The following is a 22,561-nucleotide window of genomic DNA, read 5'->3' on the forward strand; positions in this document are numbered from 1 at the left end:
AACCAGATAGCTTTCTTTGACAGGGTAACAAGCCTCGTGGACAGTGGGGGAAGCGGTAGATGTGGTATATCTTGACTTTAGTAAGGCTTTTGATACTGTCTCGCATGACCTTCTCATAAACAAACTAGGGAAATGCAACCTAGATGGAGCTACTATAAGGTGGGTGCATAACTGGTTGGAAAATCGTTCCCAGAGAGTAGTTATCAGTGGTTCACAGTCATGCTGGAAGGGCATAATGAGTGGGGTCCTGCAGAGATTGGTTCTGGGTCCGGTTCTGTTCAATATCTTCATCAATGATTTAGATAATGGCATAGAGAATACACTTATAAAGTTTGAGGACGATACCAAGCTGGAAGGGGTTGCAAGTGCGTTGGAAGATAGGATTAAAATTCAAAATGATCTGGACAAACTGGAGAAATGGGCTGAAGTAAATAGGATGAAATTCAATAAGGACAAATGCAAAGTACTCCACTTAGGAAGGAACAATCAGTTGCACACATACAAAATGGGAAATGACTGCCTAGGAAGGAATACTGCAGAAAGGGATCTGGGGGTCATAGTGGATCACAAGTGTAACGCTGTTGCAAAAAAAGCAAACATCATCTTGGAATGTATTAGCAGGAGTATTGTAAGCAAGACACGAGAAGTAATTCTTCCGCTTTACTCCATGCTGATTAGGCCTCAACTGGAGTATTGTGTTCAGTTCTGGGCACCACATTTCAGGAAAGATGTGGACAAATTGGAGAAAGTCCAGAGAAGAGCAACAAAAATGATTAAAGGTCTAGAAAACATGATCTATGAGGGAAGATTGAAAAAATTGGGTTTGTTTAGTCTGGAGAAGAGAAGACTGAGAGGGGACATAATAACAGTTTAAAAGTGCATAAAAGGTTGTTACAAGGAGGAGGGAGAAAAATTATTCTTCTTAACCTCTGAGCATAGGACAAGAAGCAGTGGGCTTAAATTGCAGCAAGGGCGGTTTAGGTTGGACATTAGGAAAAACTTCCTAACAGTCAGAGTGGTTAAGCACTGGAATAAATTGCCTAGCGAGGTTGTGGAATCTCCATCATTGGGGATTTTTAAGAGCAGGTTAGACAAACTCCTATCAGGGATGGTCTAGATAATACTTAGTCCTGCCTTGAGTGCAGGGGACTGGACTAGATGACCTCTTGAGGTCCCTTCCAGTTCTATGATTCTATGATCTGAAAAAAATCATTTTCATTTTTAGGCCTTTTGACGTAAGCAAGCAAAAGAGTCTCAAAAGAGGAAGAGATAGGTTAGTGCTGGTGCCTCTCTTATAAGCTTTAGCCCAGTGAGTAGCACATTCACCTGTGGTGTGGGAGACCTGCGTTCAGTTCCTGCTTATGCCTGATGGGAGAAATGGGAGACTTGGGTTCAGAGCCTATCTTCAAATGAGTGCCCTAGCCACAGGGCTGAAGCTTATAAGGGAAGCACCACCTCCATCTTTACCTCCTCCAACCATTTTGTGAAACCTTTGCTTGCTTTTGCCAAAATGCATGAAAGTCTAAACTAAATTTTTTGGGTTGAACTGAAATGTTTTGTTTTGACATTACTGAAACATTCTGACTTGAAGTTTTTTGTTTCAGTAATGTCAAACCATTTCAGTTCATTTTAGTGTGAAATATTTTTGGACTTTTCAATGCACTGACCCAAGAGGACTTCTCTCCCCCCATCTCCCTTGTTTCCAAAACTGCCAGTGAATCAAAAAAATCCATTATTCATCCCGCTCTACATTAAACTGTACTGGAACCAGTTTTACCACTAATCATGTTTCAACTCAATTTTGGAAAACTGGACCCCTGCAAGTGTAAATACAGCCCTTAGAGTTTCATTATGAGAAAGAGATCTATTTATAATGGTTGTTTTACAATTATTATAACCTTGCCCTTCCCTTTTCTGCAAAAGCCGAGAGACAGACCTAACAAACATAGCAGTATGATTACTATTTTGATTCTACATTGATACATTGCACAGTTGTTTCTTACATAGTGCTAATTAAATATTGACAAAATTATAATACTTGAGAAATAAAATTAAGTTTTTAAAAAATATTTCACTTTAACTGCTAATGAAATCTGAAGAGAATACCTTAATGCAAATATGGTGTGACTTTGAACTCTGTTAAACAAGAGAATCTTACTAATATAAATAGTCAGCAAAATAATTTATACTGAAGTAAGTGGGCTTTTCTTGAATAAAATACTTCATGTCTTACCTTGGAATAAACCTTTTCTTCCTCCTGGAGTTCCTGGTGCTGTTGACTTTCCAGCATTTCAGTCTGGAGAGTGGCAACCATCTTTCCAACATTTTCTGATGCCTCTGAAATAACTTTCAAGGCTTCTTCATCAGGAGTGACTGGTCTGAATGTTTCTTCTTTTAGTTCTGCACATATTTCACTCCAGACTTCTCCGACCTTTGTGTTAACCAGACAGACTATTTTAAAAAAAGGCTTGTATTTTGTATTTTCAGAAATAAATATAATCCACATATCCTCTCCCGCTCTCCTTTTTGTTAAGTTTTATTCTCCAGAATGCTTACACAGGGCTTGTCTTCAGAGAGTTGAACCAGGATGTAAATCTGCAGCCACACCATCTTTTGTGGTACAAAACTGCCTTATTAGGGGGCCATAACAAGTTGCCATAATGTGTGTGCGCACACACGCATGCACGGGTGCTCAAGAAGAGTAAGTCAGAAAAAACTTTTGAGGGTTGTGTGTTAAATCTGATTTATAACTTGTATATATTGCAGTTATTAAGGGGTTCTTCAGCTGTAATACATTTTTATTTTTCTTGTATTTTTTGTGTATGTGCAAATGATGGTAAAGTAGTAACATTTAAAAAAATACTCACTTTAAAGTCCAGATATCGACGTATGATAGCGAGTGTGACAAAATCCTTAGCAGACAAACCAGGCAAATTTTCAAAGCCTAAAAAAGTATTGTTAATTATTATTTAGATATGAATGACATCACAGAATAGAATATCAGGGTTGGAAGGGACCTCAGGAGGTCATTTAGTCCAACCCCCTGCTCAAAGGGGGACCAATCCCCAGACAGATTTTTATCCCAGTTCCCTAAATGGCCCCCTTAAGGATTGAACTCACAACCCTGGGTTTAGCAGGCCACTGCTCAAACCACTGAGCTAACCCTCCCCCAAAAATAAATTAATGGAGATATCCTATCTCCTAGAACTGGAAAGGTCATTGAGTCCAGCCCCCTGCCTTCACTAGCAGGACCAAATACTGGTTTTTGCCCCAGCTCCCTAAGTGGCCCCCTCAAGGATTGAATACTCAACCCTGGGTTTAGCAGGCCAATGCTTAAACCACTGAGCTATCCTTCCCCCTATATTTGTCTTAAAATATAAGACAATACACCATGGCACTTACTAAGTGTGACAAACTGTTATCAAATGCAAAAGTGTTGTCACAAATGCGTACAGTATCTTCACCAAACACTCTTCTAATCCTGTCAGTTACTTGTACTGGCTTCTGGCGATAAGCTAGCCACTTCCCTATAACTAAATCATTCTGTTTTAATGCTTTACTTCTGGGTGTCCACACAACCTTCATATCACCTGTATTGCCATGGCTGGTGTTATGTCTCTGCTATTCTTGTATGGCAAGGAAATGTTCCTCTATTTAAACTAAATCAGATTCCATAAGGCAGGGGTGGCCAACCTGAGCCTGAGAAGGAGTCAGAATTTACCAATGTACATTGCCAAAGAAATACATCAGCAACCAGCTCCCGCCCCCCAGCCCATCAGCAGCGCTGCCGATCAGCACCTCCCCCTCCGTCCCCATACCTGCCGATCATCTGTTTCGTGGCGTGCAGGAAGCTCTGGGGGAGTGAGGGCATAGCAGGCTCAGGGGAGGGGGTGGGAAAGGATGGAGTGGGGGCAGGGCTTGTGGCAGAGCCAGGGGTTGAGCAGTGAGCACCACTGGCACATTGGAAAGTTGGCACCTGTAGCTCCAGCCCCAGAGTCAGTGCCTACACAAGGAGCCGCATATTAACTTCTGAAGAGCTGCATGTGGCTCCGGAGCCACAGGTTGGCCACCCCGCCATAAGGGATAGACGTAGCTAACTCCTTCCTTATTGAGAAGCATGATACTGTGGCTCCAGTAAAGTGATGAATCATGGAGGAGCAGAGCTGTTTAGCTGAGAAGTAGCCAACAGGAGGAGAGTCATACTACAGGGATTTTGGTACTTTCTTTCGGGGATTTGTACTGAGAGCCTCTTCTAACTCCTGAACTCAGCCTTGCAAACAGAATGACTCCAGTATTTTATAAAATGTTACTAAGAATAAATGTAAACAGAGATGGTGGAGGCAAGGTACAGCTACTAGGACATTGAATTCTCACTTTTGTGCATGTTTAATTTCAATAATAATATCCAATTAACATAATTTTGAATTGTTCAGATACTATATTTGCCCAAATCTCATTATAAATCTCACATTCACAAAATACTTGTAGCCCAACACTGTAGTATGTATTTATTAGAGTATGTTTTACATCATTTTACAGTTTTAAAGCATTTTGTGACATGTAGCATGGCATGAAAGGAAAAGCCTTAACAATAGATTTTTTGAATCTGCCATATCAGACAAAAAAAACCCAGTATGTGACATGGCTTCATTGAGAGGTATGCCACACAGTTTTAAATGCTGTAAAAAGCTTTCCAATTTTGTATAATCCATTTCCATGCTATTTGTTTCTCACATCTGGTGTTCTGAACTACAGAAGCAATATGGAGATGTTGTCTGAATCATAGATATGTAGGGATGGAAGGGACCTTGGGAAGTCATCAAGTCCAACCCCCTGCGCTGTGGCAGGACCAAGTAAAGCTAGAACATCCCTGACAGGTGTTTGTCAACTTGTTTTTAAGAGCTTCCAATGATGGGGACTCCACAATGTCCCTTAGAAGCCTATTCCAGAACTTATCTACCCTTATGGTTAGAAAGTTTTTCCTGATATCTAACCTGAATGTAGGTCAAGCATGTATAGCAATGGCTATATTGTGCTGCTGGTGAAGTTCAGATTAATGACAAATTTGAAAATTGGGATGCAATGTGTACTCCTTACCTAGCTTGCATAACACAGAATAAATTTTTGCCCTCATGTTTTCAGACACTTCCATGATAGCAATGCTGGGGCAGTTGGCAGGCATTGGGATCACTCCTTGTTGTTCTTGGAAGCTGCCAACTAAAGGTTTCTTTGCATCTAATAATTTCATAACACACACATACACACAAAAAGTTAACAAGTGTCAGGTTACACGTTATTAAACTTTTATAATTTTTTAAAAATAGGTTATATGGCTTCATGTTAGCCAACCACTATATACTGGTATATTTCACTATTTATCCTTGGTCACCTCCAAAACTGGGGTAGTCATCTCATTTTATGTATACCCATACAAACCTAGAATAGCTCCATTGATTTGGTGTGAGATAGGGCAGAATTTGGGCCAGGAAATGCTGATTAATACTGATAACTTCTTGTGGCAATAAAACTTTCCCTTTCTTGCTATTTCACATTTTATATCTGTATAAGTTATTTGCAGGAAGCTCTCGGCATTAGAGGAAAACCACTTTCAAGTAAACTTTGAAATATGACATAGAACTCTCCTTAAGGACACAGATGATATACAGCTGCAGAATGAAGCTGTTCAACTGTCAATCATTAAAAAGGAATGGACTGTTGAGGATATTAAGGATAGTTCTCTTGCCAGGTAATGAAGGAAAATGTCACCTAGTGGCAAACCTATATAACAAAATTAATGTTTTATACATTAAACTTTATATGTAGGCATTTTGAGGTTGGTCAGATGAAGAAGCACTGACATAGGAATGAGAGTTACTATAATTTATTTATATTTGAAGGACTCAGTTGTTAGAAGAATAATTTATTTTCTACTTTATTCAATGAAACTGCACACAGATGGTTTAAAGTCTGCTAACCCTTACCAACAATTCTTCCATCTTGATCATGTTTGACTCCCAGCTCCAACTCCTCTTGTTTCCACAAATGTATTAAAAGGCTAGCAGCAGTCTGATCTTTTTTCCCTCTCCAGGTGTTGATGTGAGAAGCAGTTTTAGAATTGTCACAAAATTCAACCAATATTCCAAGAATTAGGTTGCATATGTTCTTTTGTTTTAACTTTGTCAAGGACCAGGGAAAAGAGTTGAAAGTAGTTTAGAACACAAAGAAATTCCATCTTCATAGCCAAAACAGAGAAATCCTATGGACCAAACTGTTCAAAACTAGTCACCAAAATTACTTTCACAAAACTTCCACATGCACTTGCATGTGGAAGGCCCATAAGTTTTGTATGAGTACATTAGGTTGCTAGTAGTAAAATGCTGGCCATGTGTCTATAAAGTACCTTTTAAGTCCCTAATTCATCAAGACACTTAAGGGCATGCTTAAGTGTATCCCTATTGATTTCAATGAGACTGAAGCATGTGCTTAAATGCTTTCCTGAATCAGGACCTAAGTGAATAGCCTATAAATAGAAGAATCTATTAAAATATAAATTTTAGTGAAATTAACACCGTCAAATATTTTTTAAAAAAACAAAGATAAAAGGAGAAACTTGTATGATATATGCATGTACCCTGGAGTGTACTTAACGAGTGAATTAACTGTTCTGGGGTACACTGATGTGATACTCTCAGGAGGAGCAGTAACAAAAAGGAAAAAGTTGCTATTTTTCTATGTTTTAGTACTAGTGTTATTCTCTAATAATAATACCTACTGCCAACAAATCCAGAAGGAGAAAAATGCCCTCTTTTTCGAGAAAATAATCCTCTGCAATGTAACATCCCATGACACAGCACCTTAAATGGAAATAACTTCCATGTTAAAAATAACACCTTTCACGCTATACAATAGCCTAGTAAACATGCAGATAATTTGCTTTAATGTGTTGCATAAAAATCATATATATCATAGGATGTTTACATATATTAACTCTACATTGCTTGTAACAGAACAAATAAATATACTTGTTAAAAAATGATTGAAGAAGCCACTAATTTTAAGTATATTTCAGATTTTTTTTTTGGTAAGGTTTGTTTCAGCTGTTGTAGGTTAGAGCAACCTCATTTGGGCCCCAGCCAGCCTCAGGACCAGGGGAGACTAAGCGCTTGTCTACACTGGCAAGTTTCTGTGCAGTAAAGCAGCTTTTTGCGCTCAAACTGCAGATATGTACACACTGCCAAGCCACTTTTCGTGCAGAAACTCCTCAGTTGCAGTGCTGCAAAAAGCCCCCACCTTGACGAGGGTCGTAAGGCTATTTGCGCAGAGGCTCCAGCGCTCAATTGCCAGTGTAAACACTAGATTGCTTTCTGTGCAGTCACTGGCCTCCTGAACTTTCCCATAATGCCTCAAGTGACCATTCTGCTCATTGTTTTGAATTCGGATGCCCTGGAGACATGCGCCCCTCCCCTTTCAAAGTACTGTTTCTGTCTGAACTTACAAGACAGCATGCTGACACACTCTCTGCCCCCCAAAACACAGTCTATCTGCCTCCCCCACAAACACACACTCTCTCTCCCTCCTCCCCCAAACTTCAGAAAAGCAGCTGGCAATGTAGTAGGATGCCCATGGAACAATGGGATTGGGAAACCTGCATCATGTGACATTGTGCCTGCACCATGAGGCATTGCAAACCCTTCCCAAAGTACCCTGCAACCAGGTGCACAGTGGGATAGCTACCACAATGCACGGCTGTCTTTGCTGTTGCAAGAGCTGCTAATATGGATGAGCTCCAGCATCACAAGGAGCACAGTGTGGACATGCAACAGCGGTTTAATTCCAGCGTTTTAATAAAAGTAGTACAACTTGTAGTGCAGAAACTTGCCAGTGTGAACATACCCTTAGAGACACTTTTACTTCTCCACATTCATGGTCAGCATCATCTGAAGATTGAAACCAGTGCCTAAAGAACTTCTTTGCATATCAGTGATGCAATCTTCATTCAGTACAGCTCAAAGCCACCTTTCTACTACCTCAATCCTGGGTTGCTTGGGGGCAGAAACAGCTCACAGTACAAGAGATGCTACTAGTACCCAGTGTGGCAACTGAGGATGAGTTCACAAGATGCTCCACCTCCCACCTTGGAATGGCCCTTCCTTACTCCCAACAGGACACTTGTGTCAAGAGTGGGAGGAGGAAGTGGATGGCCTAGAGTCAACTATTGCTTGTGCAATCCAAGAATTTTCCTGGTACAGGAGAAATCTTAAGCTGCTCTTTTAGGGCATCTTTCTGTCTGCTATGGGTGAAACTAGGACGAAGGATTGAGCCCCAGATCTAGTATGAATTGTGTACAAAAATATTTTTATTATTATGATTTAGTCAAATAGTATAATGAACGTTTAAGCACTTTAAATGAGAGAAAGGTCTTCATGTCTAGAGAAGAGTAACAACCTTACAAACATAAAATACAAGACTTCCTTTTAACAATTACTGTTAAAATAATTCTACACTTACCACAAACTGTCTAATGTGCTAAAAAGGAGTCGATTATGACCTAATCCACTATATAACTTATTTGGATCCATCTTCATGAATGGAATAAGTATATCCACTCCTTCACAGCCAAACAGTTCCTGTTAAGACATTAATCAAAGTTGTATTTTTCCTAAATACACACAAAATCTCAAAGAAACAAAAACTAAATCATGTTCCTTGTATCTGTATTAGTTCTTCCTCATGAACTAGAGGAGAAATTTTTCCTTATACTGTTAGTGCTAAAATAGATTTTCAGTTTTTGATTCTAAAAGTCCTTCCTATCTCACTATTTCTTCACCCCAACAAACATATTTTCATCCCTTGATTTAGATGATGCAAAATGGTAATGGCAGGGTTCGGTCAACTGCTCAAAAGGACTATGAGTAAGATGATGGAAGTAAAATGCAACATCACTGAAACTAGTTGTCAGAGAGCCTTTGATTCATGAGTGGTGAACTACAAATGATACTTACCTTTGAAGAAAATGGCAGTGTAATTTAAATAAAAATATATTTTGACTTTTCTCACAGAATAATGCAGTAGGATTACCTTTCTATGAAGATCATTTTCACAGAGAGTAGACAAGATAAGTAATATATCAGTTTGAATTTCCAGTACAATGGCATCTTCTTTTTCTTTAGATTTGTTTGTTATATGCTTTAAGATATCTGGAATGACAGACACATTAAAAACACGAGTGTCCTGTTTTACACAGAAAACCTAATTATATCCAGTTACTACCTTTGCTGATATTTTTAAAATAAAATTTTCCAATGCAAGTACTCTATTGTCTAACACAATCTACCTGTGCTATACAAGAGATATCTACTGAGCTACACAAGATCTCACACAACCTGTAGTACTCTTGAATGAAAATTAGTTGCTAACAATGAAAATTAAGGAGTAGATTGTGTAACCTTGACCCCCATGGACTAAAGCCAGTGGAACTACAGGCTTGTCCACACAGCAAACTACTGTACACCAGCTTGCTGTGCACTAACTTGCCATGTGGATACAGAGCAGTGCAAGTCCCAGAGTACAGCTTAGTGTACGGAGAGCAGAATACTAAGCAGCACTCCAGGACTATCACCATGCTGCAGTAGTATCCATATAACCAGTTAGCGTGCAGCAAGCTGGTGTGCTGTAGATTCACATCCCGGCTTGCCACAAGATAACTCACCAAGTAGACAAGACCACTTAAGTACCCTCCCAGGATAAATTAAAGCTCCATAATTTGATATCCAAAATAAGGGGTGAAATTCTGGCTTCACTGCAATGAATGGGTGTTTTTCCATTGACTTCAGTGGGACCAGATTTTCACTGAAGGACATTAAACCCTTTATTTCTTTCCAAAATAGAATTTCTGTTATAAGACATTCCCTATCTTCCACATCATGCCATCATTAGATTCCTCCAATTTTGGTTCTGCTGCACTCCTGGAAGTTTTATTTAAAAAGCAAAACAAAACAAAAAGAACTTTGTAAACAATTCATGATTTCACAATTGACACAAATTAAAAATAATAAATAGTACATTATAGCAGGTATGATATATTGGACTAAGAAGTGGTCTAAGGTGCAGAGTGGGACAGAAGCAGGGCAGCTTTACTCTGCATTTCTCTCCCTTATTCTCCTGGCACAACATTTATCAGATAAAAGACTTAAGTGTAGGCACTGATTCTGCGTTTACACTAAGGCCCCTTTACACCACTCTGACAGTGAAAATGAGTGAGAGTTACATTTCTGCTCATTTTAAGGTCCCTTTTCTCTGCCAGAGTGCTTTAAAATGGTCTTCGTGTAAATGAGAATTAGGGTCACAGTCTCTGACCCTGCTCCTATCCAAGTCAACTGGAGTTCTGCCATTGATTTCAGGAGACAAGGATCAGGGCCATAATCATGTATGTAAATTATATGGGAGTTCGGAGAATACAAAACAGTAATGGGATCCACACCTTTCACTCCTAAACTGTGAAGTGCTTTGAGATTTACTGACAAAAAGTGCTATATGAGACAAAGATATTATTATTAAATCATGGATTCAGATCAGTTCAGTCAATTCTGGTCAAAAGTTATCATAGGATACTTGTTCAGTGACCTATGAGTCTGCATACCCTCGTGAGTACTCTCACCAAAAAAGGATAAAGAATGAATTAAGATGGATGCTAAACTACTCTCTCTCCACCCTCCAGAGCAGGTTTGAGCAATCTTTGTGTTCTGTGTTTGTACAGTACCAAGCACAATGGGGCCCTGGTCCATAACAGGGTTCCCTAGGTGCTACCAGAATAATGATAATAATAATAATTAGACAGCTTGCACTTTACAAATTATATCCCTTGGCTTTACAGAAGTATTCTATTTGTGTGTGTGTGTGTGTGTGTGTGTGTGTGTGTGTGTGTGTGTGTTGTAGTGTCACAACATTAAAACAAATTAAATCAATTAATTTTTACATTGTTTTCACTTTTCCCCCCAATCGTGCCCTCACATATTGAAATTTTTCAGCAGTCGGGGACATGTATTAAAAACTAAAGCGCAAGAACATGGAGGAATCTGGATATGTCTTACTGATCAAGAGACCATGCTTTGACAGAAATGTTTCATGAAAGAGATTAATTCCTTTTTTAAGTGAAAAAAGGGAAGTATTTCATAAGAGTCAAAGCTGTTAATTAATGATGACACTCAAGTGTTAATATCTATGAACTAGTACCTGTACCACTTGGCACAATGTTGATTGTACATCAATATTATAATATAAAAAAAGGAGCACATATAATTTTATGTGCTAGAAGGTAAAAATAGGAAGTTACAGAACATAATATTCCCAGTTTGTATACTTAAGTGCAACATTCCAAACACAGTATATTCAACAGAAGAACACATTATATAGTGGATAAATATCACAACATAAATTGTGCTTTACCCAACAGTTGGTTAATTGCTCCCTGATCACAAAGATCGAGGTTCACAGCTTCGTCACAAAGGGACACCACAGGTCTCAGGACTCTCAGACTGTAGCGCATCTGAGCAAGTTTGTTGCCACGACCACCTGCACCATGGAAACAGTTACCTTGACCGAAGAAGGGATCTGTGGATAAATCAAAATGAAAATCTGCTTTTGCAATTCAGTGTAGATTCAAAATAAAGTTATGCTTTCAGCTGCTATTTTGCAGGTTTCAGATAAACCAAAACCAAAGTAACTAATCCCTTATTACAAAGGCTTTGTGCTTAAAAATAATTTTCTAATAAGAAATCTTAAAATACTTAAGACTATACTTTTTATTATCATAACAAATGTGTTTTTAATGAGTATTTTTCATTATTTCAACAATTTAGTTATCTCAATAAGTTACTGGTTAGTTTTTTTTCAGTGGAATCTGTGCTTCAATAGTGTTGTACCATGGGTACTGTGCTATATAATTGGTTATGTTTTGGTTATATACAGTGTATGTTTTATAGTAAAACAAGGTATTAAAATAAATAAATAGAATAGTGAATACTAGTATTAGCCATTTTCTTTTTATTCGTGCCTTGCAAGTAACAGACAGGATTTTGACTGTGTCTATGTTAATTAAATTTAAAAAATTTCAAAAGCCTAGGCCCCAATGTAGGAAAAGATAGGTGCAAAATTTAGTAAAGACTAATTTACAATGCCTTTACATTAGTTACATTAATTTACAATGCCATAAAACACTGCTATTTGTTACCTTTTAAAGGTCTCTGTAAAAAACTGTTTATGTAAATAAAAAGTGCATGTATCAAAAAAAAAAAAAAAAAAAAAAGTGTAAAGGCCATTGTTAATGGCCAAAAAACAAAACAAAACCCAAGCTAAAAAAACTAAAAAACCCTTAAAAACGCCAAAAAACCATCAGCGCGCATTCATGGTTAAAAAGGGGCAAACTAACAACCCTGAGGTAAAGGCTGGCAACCTTAGAACACAAAATAATTAATTATATCAAAACTAAACAAAACAACCCTCCCAAAGGTGTTTTAGGCCATCAAAAAATAACACCCATTAAAAAGTAACTGGTCATAAACTAACACAGCAAAATCCATAAATTTCAATTAAAAAAAAACAACAACAACAACAACAACAAAAACCCTATAAAAAAAGGGTGCTTTGCCATGGGGCTTTGGGTTTGTCTTGCCAACAGCTCCAAAAGCATCAAATTGCAACCGACAGAGCCCGGCTCCCCTCTGCAACCAATCTGGCTGGCCACTAAATTAATCCAGACTCTGGACTGGTAACTGTAACATCAACTGGCAGGACTGTATGTGTATGTAACTAAAAAGCATATGCTAATTGCTGTATTCTCAATAAATGCGGCGTGTTGCCTTTTCCCCTATAAAAAAAAAATATCTCGTGTGCTTTGTAGGAGTATAACAGTAGGATAAGTAAAAGAACACAAACACATAAGAACAGCCATACTGGGTCAGACCAAAGGTCCATCTAGCCCAGTATCCTGTCTTCTGACAGTGGCCAATGGCAGGTTCCCCAGAGAGAATGAACAGAACAGGTAATAATCAAATGATCCATTCCCTGTCTCCCATTCCCAGCTTCTGGCAAACAGAGGTCAGGGACACCATCCCTGCCCATTCTGGCTAATAGCCATTTATGGACCTATCCTCCATGAATTTATCTAATTCTGTTTTGAACCCTGTTACAGTCTTGGCCTTCACAACATCCTCTGGCAAAGAGTTCCACAGGTTGACTGTGCATTGTGTGAAGAAATACTTCCCTTTGTTTTAAACCTGCTGCCTATTAATTTCATCTGGTGACCCCTAGTTCTTGTGTTATGAGGAGTAAATAACACTTCTTTATTAACTTTCTCCACACCAGTCATGATTTTATAGATCTCAATCATATCCCCCCTTAGCAGTCTCTTTTCCAAGCTGAAAAGTCCCAGTCTTATTAATCTCGCCTCATATACGGAAGCCATTCCATACCCCTTATCACTTTTGTTGCCCTTTTCTGAACCTTTTCCAATATATCTTTTTTGAGATGGGATGACCACATCTGCATCCAATATTCAACATGTGGGCATACCAGGGATTTATATAGAGACAATATTATATTTTCTGTCTTATTATTTATCCCTTTCTTAATGATTCCCAACATTCTGTTAATTTTTTTGACTGCTGCTGCACATTGAGTGGATGACTCCAAGATCTCTTTCTTCAGTGGCAACAGCTAATTTAGACTCGATCATTTTATACGTATAGTTGGGATAACGTTTTCCAATGTGCATTACTATGCATTTATCAATATTGAATTTCATCTGCCATTTTGTTGCCCAGTCACCCAGTTTTGTGAGATCCCTTTGTAGCTCTTTGCAGTCTGCTTTGGATTTAACTATTTTGAGTAGTTTTGTAGCATCTTCAAATTTTGCCACCTCACTGTTTATCCCTTTTTCCAGATCATTTATGAATATGTTGAACAGCACTTTGCTCAGTATAGACCCCTAGGGGACACCACTATTTACCTCTCTTCATTCTGAAAACTGACCATTTATTGCTACCCTTTGTTTCTTATCTTTTAACCAGTTGCCAATCCCTGAGAGGACCTTCCCTCTTATCCCATGACAGATTACTTTGCTTAAGAACCTTTGGTGAGGGACCTTGTCAAAGGCTTTCTGAAAATCTAAGTACACTATATGCACTGGTTCCCCCTTGTCCACATGCTTGTTGACCCCCCTCAAAGAATTCTAGTAGATTGGTGAGGCATGATTTCCCGTTACAAAAACCATGTTGACTCTTTTCCAACAAATTAAGTTCATCTATGTGTCTGACAATTTTGTTATTTACTATAGTTTCAACCAGTTTGCCCGGTACTGAAGTCGGGCTTACCGGCCTGTAATTGCCAGGATCACCTCTGGAGATCTTTTTAAAAATTGGCATCATATTAGCTATCCTCCAGTCATTTGGTACAGAAGCTCATTTAAATGATAACTTACAGACTACAGTTAGTAGTTCTGCAATTTCACATTTGAGTTCCTTCAGAACTCTTGGGTGAATACCATCTGTTCCTGGTGACTTATTTCTGTTTATCTATTTGTTCCAAAACCTCCTCTAGCACCACCTCAATCTGGGACAGTTCCTCAGATTTGTCACCTAAAAAGAATGGCTCAGGTTTAGGAATCTCCCTCACATCCTCAGCTGTGAAGACTGATGCAAAGAATTCATTTAGTTTCTCCACAATGGCCTTATCGTCCTTGAGTTCTCCTTTAGCATCTTGATCAACTGGTGGCCCCACTGGTTGTTTAGCAGGCTTCCTGCTTCTGATTTACTGAATTTTTTTTTGCTGTTACTTTTTTGAGTCTTTGGTTGCTGTTCTTCAAATTCTTTTTTGGCCTAATTATATTTTTACACTTCACTTGCCAGCGTTTATGCTTCTTTCTATTTTCTTCACTAGGATTTAACATCCACATTTTAAAGGATGCTTTTTTGCCTCTCAATGCTTCTTTTATTTTGTTGTTTAGCCACAGTTATCTTTTTTTGGTTCTCTTACTATGTTTTTTTAACTTGGGGTATACATTTAAGTTGAGCCTCTATTATGGTGTCTTTAAAAAGAGGGAAGACAGAGATTACCAGATTAAGTGAATATTTATCTGTACCATAAAATATTCATCTGATTAAATTTACTTATTTCTGTGCAGGAAACACCCAAAACTGGAATAAAAAAAGTAATGCATTGGATGAGCTGCTGTGTAGAAAACTGTAGAGCATCTTTCTTCAATATGAGAGTTCATTCCTATTTATTTATGTTTTTCAAAAACTGATGAGAAAACTGATACATTTCCTACATGAACTATTTTTGAAAATTGTATTCCATGTTCATCAGTTTTACAGTTTTTCAGTCTAATAGTTGTGTTGTATTTTCAGGGCCATGATATATAATTGAGATAGATGTCTAAAGTCAACTCACCCTGGCCCACACACCATTCTAGAAACATAAGGAGACGAGTATTCCCTTGACAGGTCATATAGTCATCCACTAACAATGGAGCTACTGAAGCTAACGTAGCAATTGCATGAAGCTGTAATTCTTCATATTGGGCAGCAGACCAGTCATGTACACCAGGCTTTTCATTTGGTTTGACATAATGAAACAAAGCCAGCACCACTTTTCCCTCATTTAGCAGCTGCAGATTCAAAAGATAAATAGGTACAGATATAGCTTAAAGATGTCACATGTAAATATGAAAAAATCTAAGAGACTGAGTCAACTAATTTTTAAAATAATTTTAAACTCAACTGTTTGCAATTTCCTCCTTAAGACTTTTCAAATGTACCCTTCAGTGTTTAGGCAACATACAGACTCTCTCTGGGCATGATAAATAGTCACTTTACCATCACCTCGTATCAATGGTCAGTGGATCAAGCCCTCAGTGAGTTTGTTCTAATTCAGTGATTAACACCACACTGTTTTTTTTTTTTTAATTAGTCTCTTGGATAAAGCCGTTGGGCCACATCCTCATCTGGTATAAATAATCATAGGGGCAGGCACTGCTTTTGGGTCTTTGTTTGCACAGCCCCTAGCACAAAGGAGTCCCACTTATGGACCAGGACCTCAAGCTGCTACCATAATACAACCAATAATAATAATTATAAAATTGAAGTCATTATGAGGGTAGGCGGATCTGCATCACAAGTTTGATGGGGTGTCAGGGATGTTTTGACTGTTGCTGGTGATGGTGGTGGTATGGTGTAATGCTGATATAAAAGGCTCAAAGACAGGTGTGTGGTTGGAAGACAGAGTAGCAACTAATGACAAGCTTGACTGATGGTAGTTCTTGGCTACTATAGGCACTCAGCAAGCCTCTGATCAGTTTCACTGATTCACTGCCCAGTGGCTCCTTCAGGTTGTCAAAATTTGCAGAAATAGGGAGAGAATGCCCAGGACAGGACTGGTCTGTACTAGGAAAATTACCTACGGTTGGCAATGGGAGCAGGTACAGTGAAACTAGTGCTTAATATAGTTCAGTGAAGACACATACTGTTCATATTTTGCATCAATTCAGTAAACATGGTTTCTGAAACAGTGATGAACTTGGCTTGTCCTAATCTACATCTGCATTTGAGTCATGTTCAGCATTGGCTTTTCAGAATGGGTAATTATTTTAGTGTTGGACTAGATTTACAAAACCTCTAAAAATAGACACCTTATATTGCAGTATAGCATCAGCACGAGGTCTGAGGCCAAGTACTGGCATAAGATTATTAATTATTCACCTACAGAAGAGCATATGGACATGGATAGTAAAGGATATTGCTATGATCAGTATAACCCTCATTTATTTACACAACCAATTTGGGTACAACTTACCTGTACTGAACACAGATCTTTCGCTAAGACTGCAACCATGTTAAACAGCAATTTTTTCAGCTCAAAGTCTTCATAACTGTAGGTAAGCTTAAAACCTTTTACCAAAGGATTATGGCTTTTAACTGGGAAGGAAATTATAGCCAAATTACAACTAAAGCTAAACAAGAAATTCAAAAGATGATAATTAGGAAAAAAGCACTTATATTTCACATGTGCAATAATAAGACATCTTACCTTCACTAAACGTTGCTAATAGTATTAACTGCTTAGTAAATCCACTTTCCTAGCAGACATACAAAATAAATGTTTTAATTACGTCATAGTTCATAATTTCATTGACATCAATGGCAGTTAGGCACATAAATACCTTTGAGGATCTGGGCCCTGAAAACTTCAGACATGAAATAAGGTACTGTAAAAGTGCAATGGACATTCTAAAATGGCTACTGGGAAAACAGGAAGTGTGAATTAAATTCCAAATTATAAGGGTTATCCAGCAAGTGTGAAACTCTTATTCAAGTGTGAAACTTAATGTGAAACTCTTATTCAAGCAAAGATGAATTCCATAAAAGGAGAACATGCCTGACCAGGCCCCTAAACAACATCCAGCTGATTCATGTAATCAGGAATTTGTTTGACGAATTATTCGTTATGTCATGACTATTTAGAATTCTAAATCTAAAACTATGAAACAGAGAGTAAAAGAATATTAGCTTATTTAAAACAAGGAACCGTACAGCTCTCTCGTAAAAGCTATGAAATATTCCAGAAGATGTGGGTAATGAATTACACACACACTTCTTAGTCAACTTACGGTAATAAACTTACTCCTTAGATTTTCCAAACAATGAATACAGTTTTAAATATAAGGCTCCCTGTAACTGGACCCTTCTGTTAAGCTTTGCAGTTATTTTTGTTTTCTCACTATCAAATCATCTTTATGTTATTGGGCAGAAGCTAACGGTGTTAAAGGTTTGAGTGTCTCTGAGGCATAGGGAACTACAGAAAGAAACAGAGTCTTCCTGGAAGGAAAGCCCTGAACAGCCAAAACTGGGAGAAAGAATAGGCTGAATTTAACAATACAACAAATCCCAAGAAAGTGGTAACTTTGGACTATATTCAGTGCATACAGAACAGGGTAGTTAATATGTCACCAGCCTATACGGCTCAAAAATATGAATACTCACAATCATTGGTGCTCCAGGGTTTTCAGCTATGAGTGTGGCTATTACTAAGAGGTCGTTTCTTAGCTGGCGATCATAGTGACGGAAACCATGCATGAGTAAGTTCACAAACACTTCCTTCAAAGCACTTAGAAGAAAATGAAAGTCAGAGTTTTATATTCCTTTTCGTATTCTATTTATGTGCAGCTCCTGAGTACATGAATCCCATTGCTACGTCAGACTTTTCAGTCTAGATTAATGTGCAGTTGCAAGCACCACAACTTCCCAAGGTTTTTCAAAATTGATATTTTATATGTACCACTATCTAATTTAAGCATCAACTGCTATCATTGGCACAAATCTTTGTTTTACAGGTGTTAAACTGAATTTATAAAGAGATGTCTATTTACTCAAGCAAAGGTATGCTTAACTGCATCTTGCTGTCTGATTAAAATATTTCCTTTAAAAACAGAAGGGCAAATCCTCAGTGAACGTCAACACAACTCCATTGATTAATGGAGCAATGTAGCTGAGGATCTGGTTCTCAGTCTTGTATTTTATAACATATCATTTACTACTAATTTTATAATACTGAAATGCTAAAAAAAAGTAATGCACTGCATTGATTTAAGGCCTGATTCTGCAGTTCTTTCCTTCTGCAGGATCAGGCCCATAATAATTACTGCTAAACTGCATAACCTGAATTCCTCGTCTCGTCTCTCAGCATGTATCAAACAAAATGCCAAAATCCAGCAACATATTATTTTAGAACTACATAGATTGCTCCAAAATTGCAATACTACTTTACATAATGTTTGATTGTACTTACTATATACATTCCAAGTTACTGAGCTGATTAACAATTTCTTCCTTTGACATGTTTTCTAATAAGTTCCATAGGATTTCTGATGAACGGAACAGTAGCTGTCCAGAGGGATCGGCATCATTTAGATGAGAACAGATTCTGCTGGCTGCTTGGGCTTTCATCATAAGTTTACAATTTACTCCTGGAATTAAGAAAGTCTGAATAATCAACTCCCTGCAGGTTGGTTTTAGGTGTATATAAAGAAAAGCATATCTGAGATAACGAGATTGTTAAAAAAATATCCTATACTAACCAGATGTGGAGAGATGCTGTAGGGCTTTAAGTACCCATAACTTCTCAGCAAGTTGATTTTCAACCAATGCTAGAGACAAAACTAGGGTTTCTGCTAAACCTCCCAATTCAGCCATCTGTATCTTATAGTTTGCACTTGTAGAGTGTAATCCTGTAAGTACAATAGTTGAAAATTATAACTATTTAGACAAGCATAATCACATATAATATTTAGCTTTCTTCAAAAAATGGATGAAATGTGAATTTCAGTAATTTTAATGAAAATTATCTAAAGTGAAACTTTTAACCAAGATCAAGACCTCATTGTGTTAGGTGCTATACAAACATATAGTAAGAGTTGGTTCCTAGCTTGAAGAGTTAGCAGTCTAACAGACAAATGGTGTGAGAGGAAACAGAGGCACAGAACAGTGAAGTGACTTGCTCTAGGTCACACAAAAAATCAGTGGCAGACATGGAACAGAACCCAAGTCTCCTGAGTCCCAGTCCAGTGTCCTAATTCTCTGGACCATGCTGCCGCTCATGATTAGCATATCTGTCTATCAGTCAGCATGACTAAATCCCATTGCTTAACATGACTCCTCAAGGTCACGTTGACTAAATTTGAATTGCCAACAGTGTTTTTTCCTTTGCCCATGCATACAGAAACCACTACTGTGGTTCTTTTTGTAGTGTAGATGGGGACAGAAGTACTGAGATGAGCAGTTCACATTCTTATGTTCCACCTTATCAGGTAACAGAAAGTTAAGTTTGAGCAATTTTTAAAAGACAAATGATATTTTAGAGAAAAGGCCCATTTTTGTTTTTTTTAAAAGACGAGATTCTTGTAAAAATTCCCCTTATTTAGTGCTAGTCAAACACATCCCTTCATTTCCTCATGGGCAGAGGAACCACTTGAAATGATGACCTCTTCCATTAGCACATCTGCCGGCAATGTCTTGTCTGCTGTGAATGACCAAGGGCTCAATCCTGTTAAGTATTGAGCACTCTGGCCATGATCCAGCAAAGCGTCAACACTCTCGTGAGTAGCTCCATTTACTTCAGCAGGGTTAAGCATGTGCTTTGATCCTTTTGCTGCTTTGCCAGAGTGCTCAGCATCTTACAGGATCATACCTCAATTTAAACCCCAGTCTAAAGGAAAGGCAAAAACTCCAAGAATTTCAACACTTATTGAAGTAAATGGAACTACTCAATTATGTAAAGTTAAACGTGTTTGCAGAATTTGGAGTAATACTTTAAAAAACTAAAAACAGATTGCTTTGACATTTCCAGATTCCTGTAATTGGAGTGAGAGCACCAACCTGAGCTTTGTAGGCCACAGAAGCCAGGTTAGCCTGCGACCAAAGTCACAGAGTCAAAGGCCATGTGGGACCATCAGATAATCCACTTCAACCTCCTATATATCAGTCACAGGCCACCTATACCACCCAGCACCCACGCACCAAACCCAACAACCATAATTAGACCTAAGTATTAAAGCCCACAGGAGACTAAACTATTATGTGGCACTGGTAGAGGATTAAGGGGTACCAGTGTCCGAGGTCCCCACCATGGCAAGGAAATGGCCAGTTGCTGTAAGCTTCCTAAATCATAAAACCCAGGAGGAGGAGACAATGCTTCCGCTCTAGAGATTATATGGCCAAACCAAGAATTCTATATTTTTTCCCCACTTCCAGCCCCAAAGCCATTCACTCCTTTTTCCTGTATCCTCCATGTTTCAGAATCCTCGTGGCTCTCCCCACAATCATTTGTACTGTTTCACCCCCAAAATGTTATAATAAACAATGTCTAACTAAATTAATTTTGCATATATTGCCAGATTAGACAGATACATTCAGTGCATACACATGGATACTTTAATTTTTAATATTTTAAATGACAATATATACATTCCTATTGAAGATTATATTAATTGCACATTCTCCAATGTGGTCTATTTAATTAAGGTAATTATGGCACTTATTTATCTGCGCAAATAAAAATTCTTAACTGCAGTCAGAGCTGAGTGCAAAGAGCCATTTCAGAGTAGATGGCCGATCACATACATTTCATTGTTTCATTCTTGCAAAACTTTAAAATTGTGTATTTTACCTGCAAGCTGTTTGTCTGGTGGCTCTGGATGGTAAAAGCTAATGATACACTTACAGATTTGTATCCTCACTTGAGAGCTTGGCACCCTCATCAAGTAACCTGTAGGAAACAGACAAATTCTGATTTGCAATTTTTACAAGATAGAATAGTTTAAAAAATGTCATGATTCCTCCTACTTATATTATCTTGTACTACACTGAGTAACGTGTGTTCCTTCTTACTGTTTATACCCTGTATATATTTGTGTTCACTCCTTATGAGGGTAACCATCTTGGGCCGGTATTAACTTATCCCAAGTTTGACTATAAATACCTGAGACAGGATTCACTGCCACAGAGGGGAAGGAAGTGGTTTTGGGAAAATGGCCTGGGGTTTATAAAGAAGCCTATTCTGTTGCTCTTTGTTTTACAGCCTGAGTCCGGAGTTCCCTGAGTAAGGTGGGCTGGAACTCCCCCCTCTCCAGAGTGGTGAGGGATTAGGCCAACTCAATGGTTCCAGACAGTTTCTCTCAGAACAAAGAAAGCAGGATTACTAATATGGCAGCTGACAGCATGGTTGCCATATTAGTGATCCTAGTGTCTGGTGAGGCACAATGGCATAAGGGGAAAATACAAAAAATACCTTTTCAACAAAATAGGGAGAGAACTGGAGAGATCCATGCTGTGGAGATAGTCTCTCTTGGGGAGCATGCCCAATTAAACTGACTTGCTTTCTCTTTTAATTTTGTAATCCTCCACTTCGTAATAAGTTCTGGGGCAGACACCACCAAAGAGGGTCTGAAACAGAGACTGTGGGTTTACTTTGCTATCTCTTTGGACAGATGAAAATAAAGACCTCCAGGAAGGAGAACTTTCTGTTCCCAGGTTCCAAGGATATTCCTTTTTGTTTGACCTGTCACACATGGCCTTTTGCTCCACCTCTCTATTGCTCAAGTCTTCCCACTTGCTGACCTGCTATTCGTCTTCTCATTCCCGTCTCTATTGGATAGTCAAGACCCCATGCTCTTTTGACCCACAGAGCTTGTGGTGGTGTTGTTCTTTGAAAAACTCAAGTATAATAGTTAAGATACTCAAAGCAAAATGAAATCAGCCAGTGGATCAGGCTACAGGAGTAATACTGGTTTATTTCTTGAGCTCTCCTGGGCTAACTCTGGTGGGTAGCCTCTCTCACTAGGCAGAAAGAAACCTCATTGGCTAATCAGCCAATTAGGATTCTCCAATATTCTGACAGCTGCACAGATGAAGTTCATAGCAAAGTAGAAATGCTTCTGAATGCTGGGAAATTCAGAATGTTGACTGACTCAGGAGGTAGCAAGAACTTGTAATTATATGTACAGTAACAAAAA

The 22,561-nt window shown here is 38.3% G+C and overlaps 1 protein-coding gene across 1 annotated transcript in view; it reads right to left on the reverse strand.

Moving 5' to 3' along the window:
• Window positions 1–22,561, reverse strand: part of CFAP69 (cilia and flagella associated protein 69) — a 40,446-nt gene that overhangs the window by 10,445 nt on the left and 7,440 nt on the right. Inside the window, exons 6-20 of the mRNA XM_054020648.1 lie at window positions 21,217–21,315; window positions 19,130–19,279; window positions 18,841–19,018; window positions 18,036–18,159; window positions 17,083–17,131; window positions 16,849–16,970; window positions 15,448–15,664; window positions 11,446–11,610; window positions 9,079–9,197; window positions 8,509–8,627; window positions 6,773–6,854; window positions 5,982–6,174; window positions 5,098–5,235; window positions 2,868–2,944; window positions 2,234–2,431 (exon numbers count right to left, since the gene is read on the reverse strand). Coding sequence (XP_053876623.1) covers window positions 2,234–2,431; window positions 2,868–2,944; window positions 5,098–5,235; window positions 5,982–6,174; window positions 6,773–6,854; window positions 8,509–8,627; window positions 9,079–9,197; window positions 11,446–11,610; window positions 15,448–15,664; window positions 16,849–16,970; window positions 17,083–17,131; window positions 18,036–18,159; window positions 18,841–19,018; window positions 19,130–19,279; window positions 21,217–21,315 — 2,030 coding nt within the window. The remainder of the gene's footprint in view (window positions 1–2,233; window positions 2,432–2,867; window positions 2,945–5,097; window positions 5,236–5,981; window positions 6,175–6,772; window positions 6,855–8,508; window positions 8,628–9,078; window positions 9,198–11,445; window positions 11,611–15,447; window positions 15,665–16,848; window positions 16,971–17,082; window positions 17,132–18,035; window positions 18,160–18,840; window positions 19,019–19,129; window positions 19,280–21,216; window positions 21,316–22,561) is intronic.

The sequence above is a fragment of the Malaclemys terrapin genome, chromosome 2 (assembly GCF_027887155.1).
Source record: "Malaclemys terrapin pileata isolate rMalTer1 chromosome 2, rMalTer1.hap1, whole genome shotgun sequence".
Classification (NCBI taxonomy): Eukaryota; Metazoa; Chordata; order Testudines; family Emydidae; genus Malaclemys; species Malaclemys terrapin.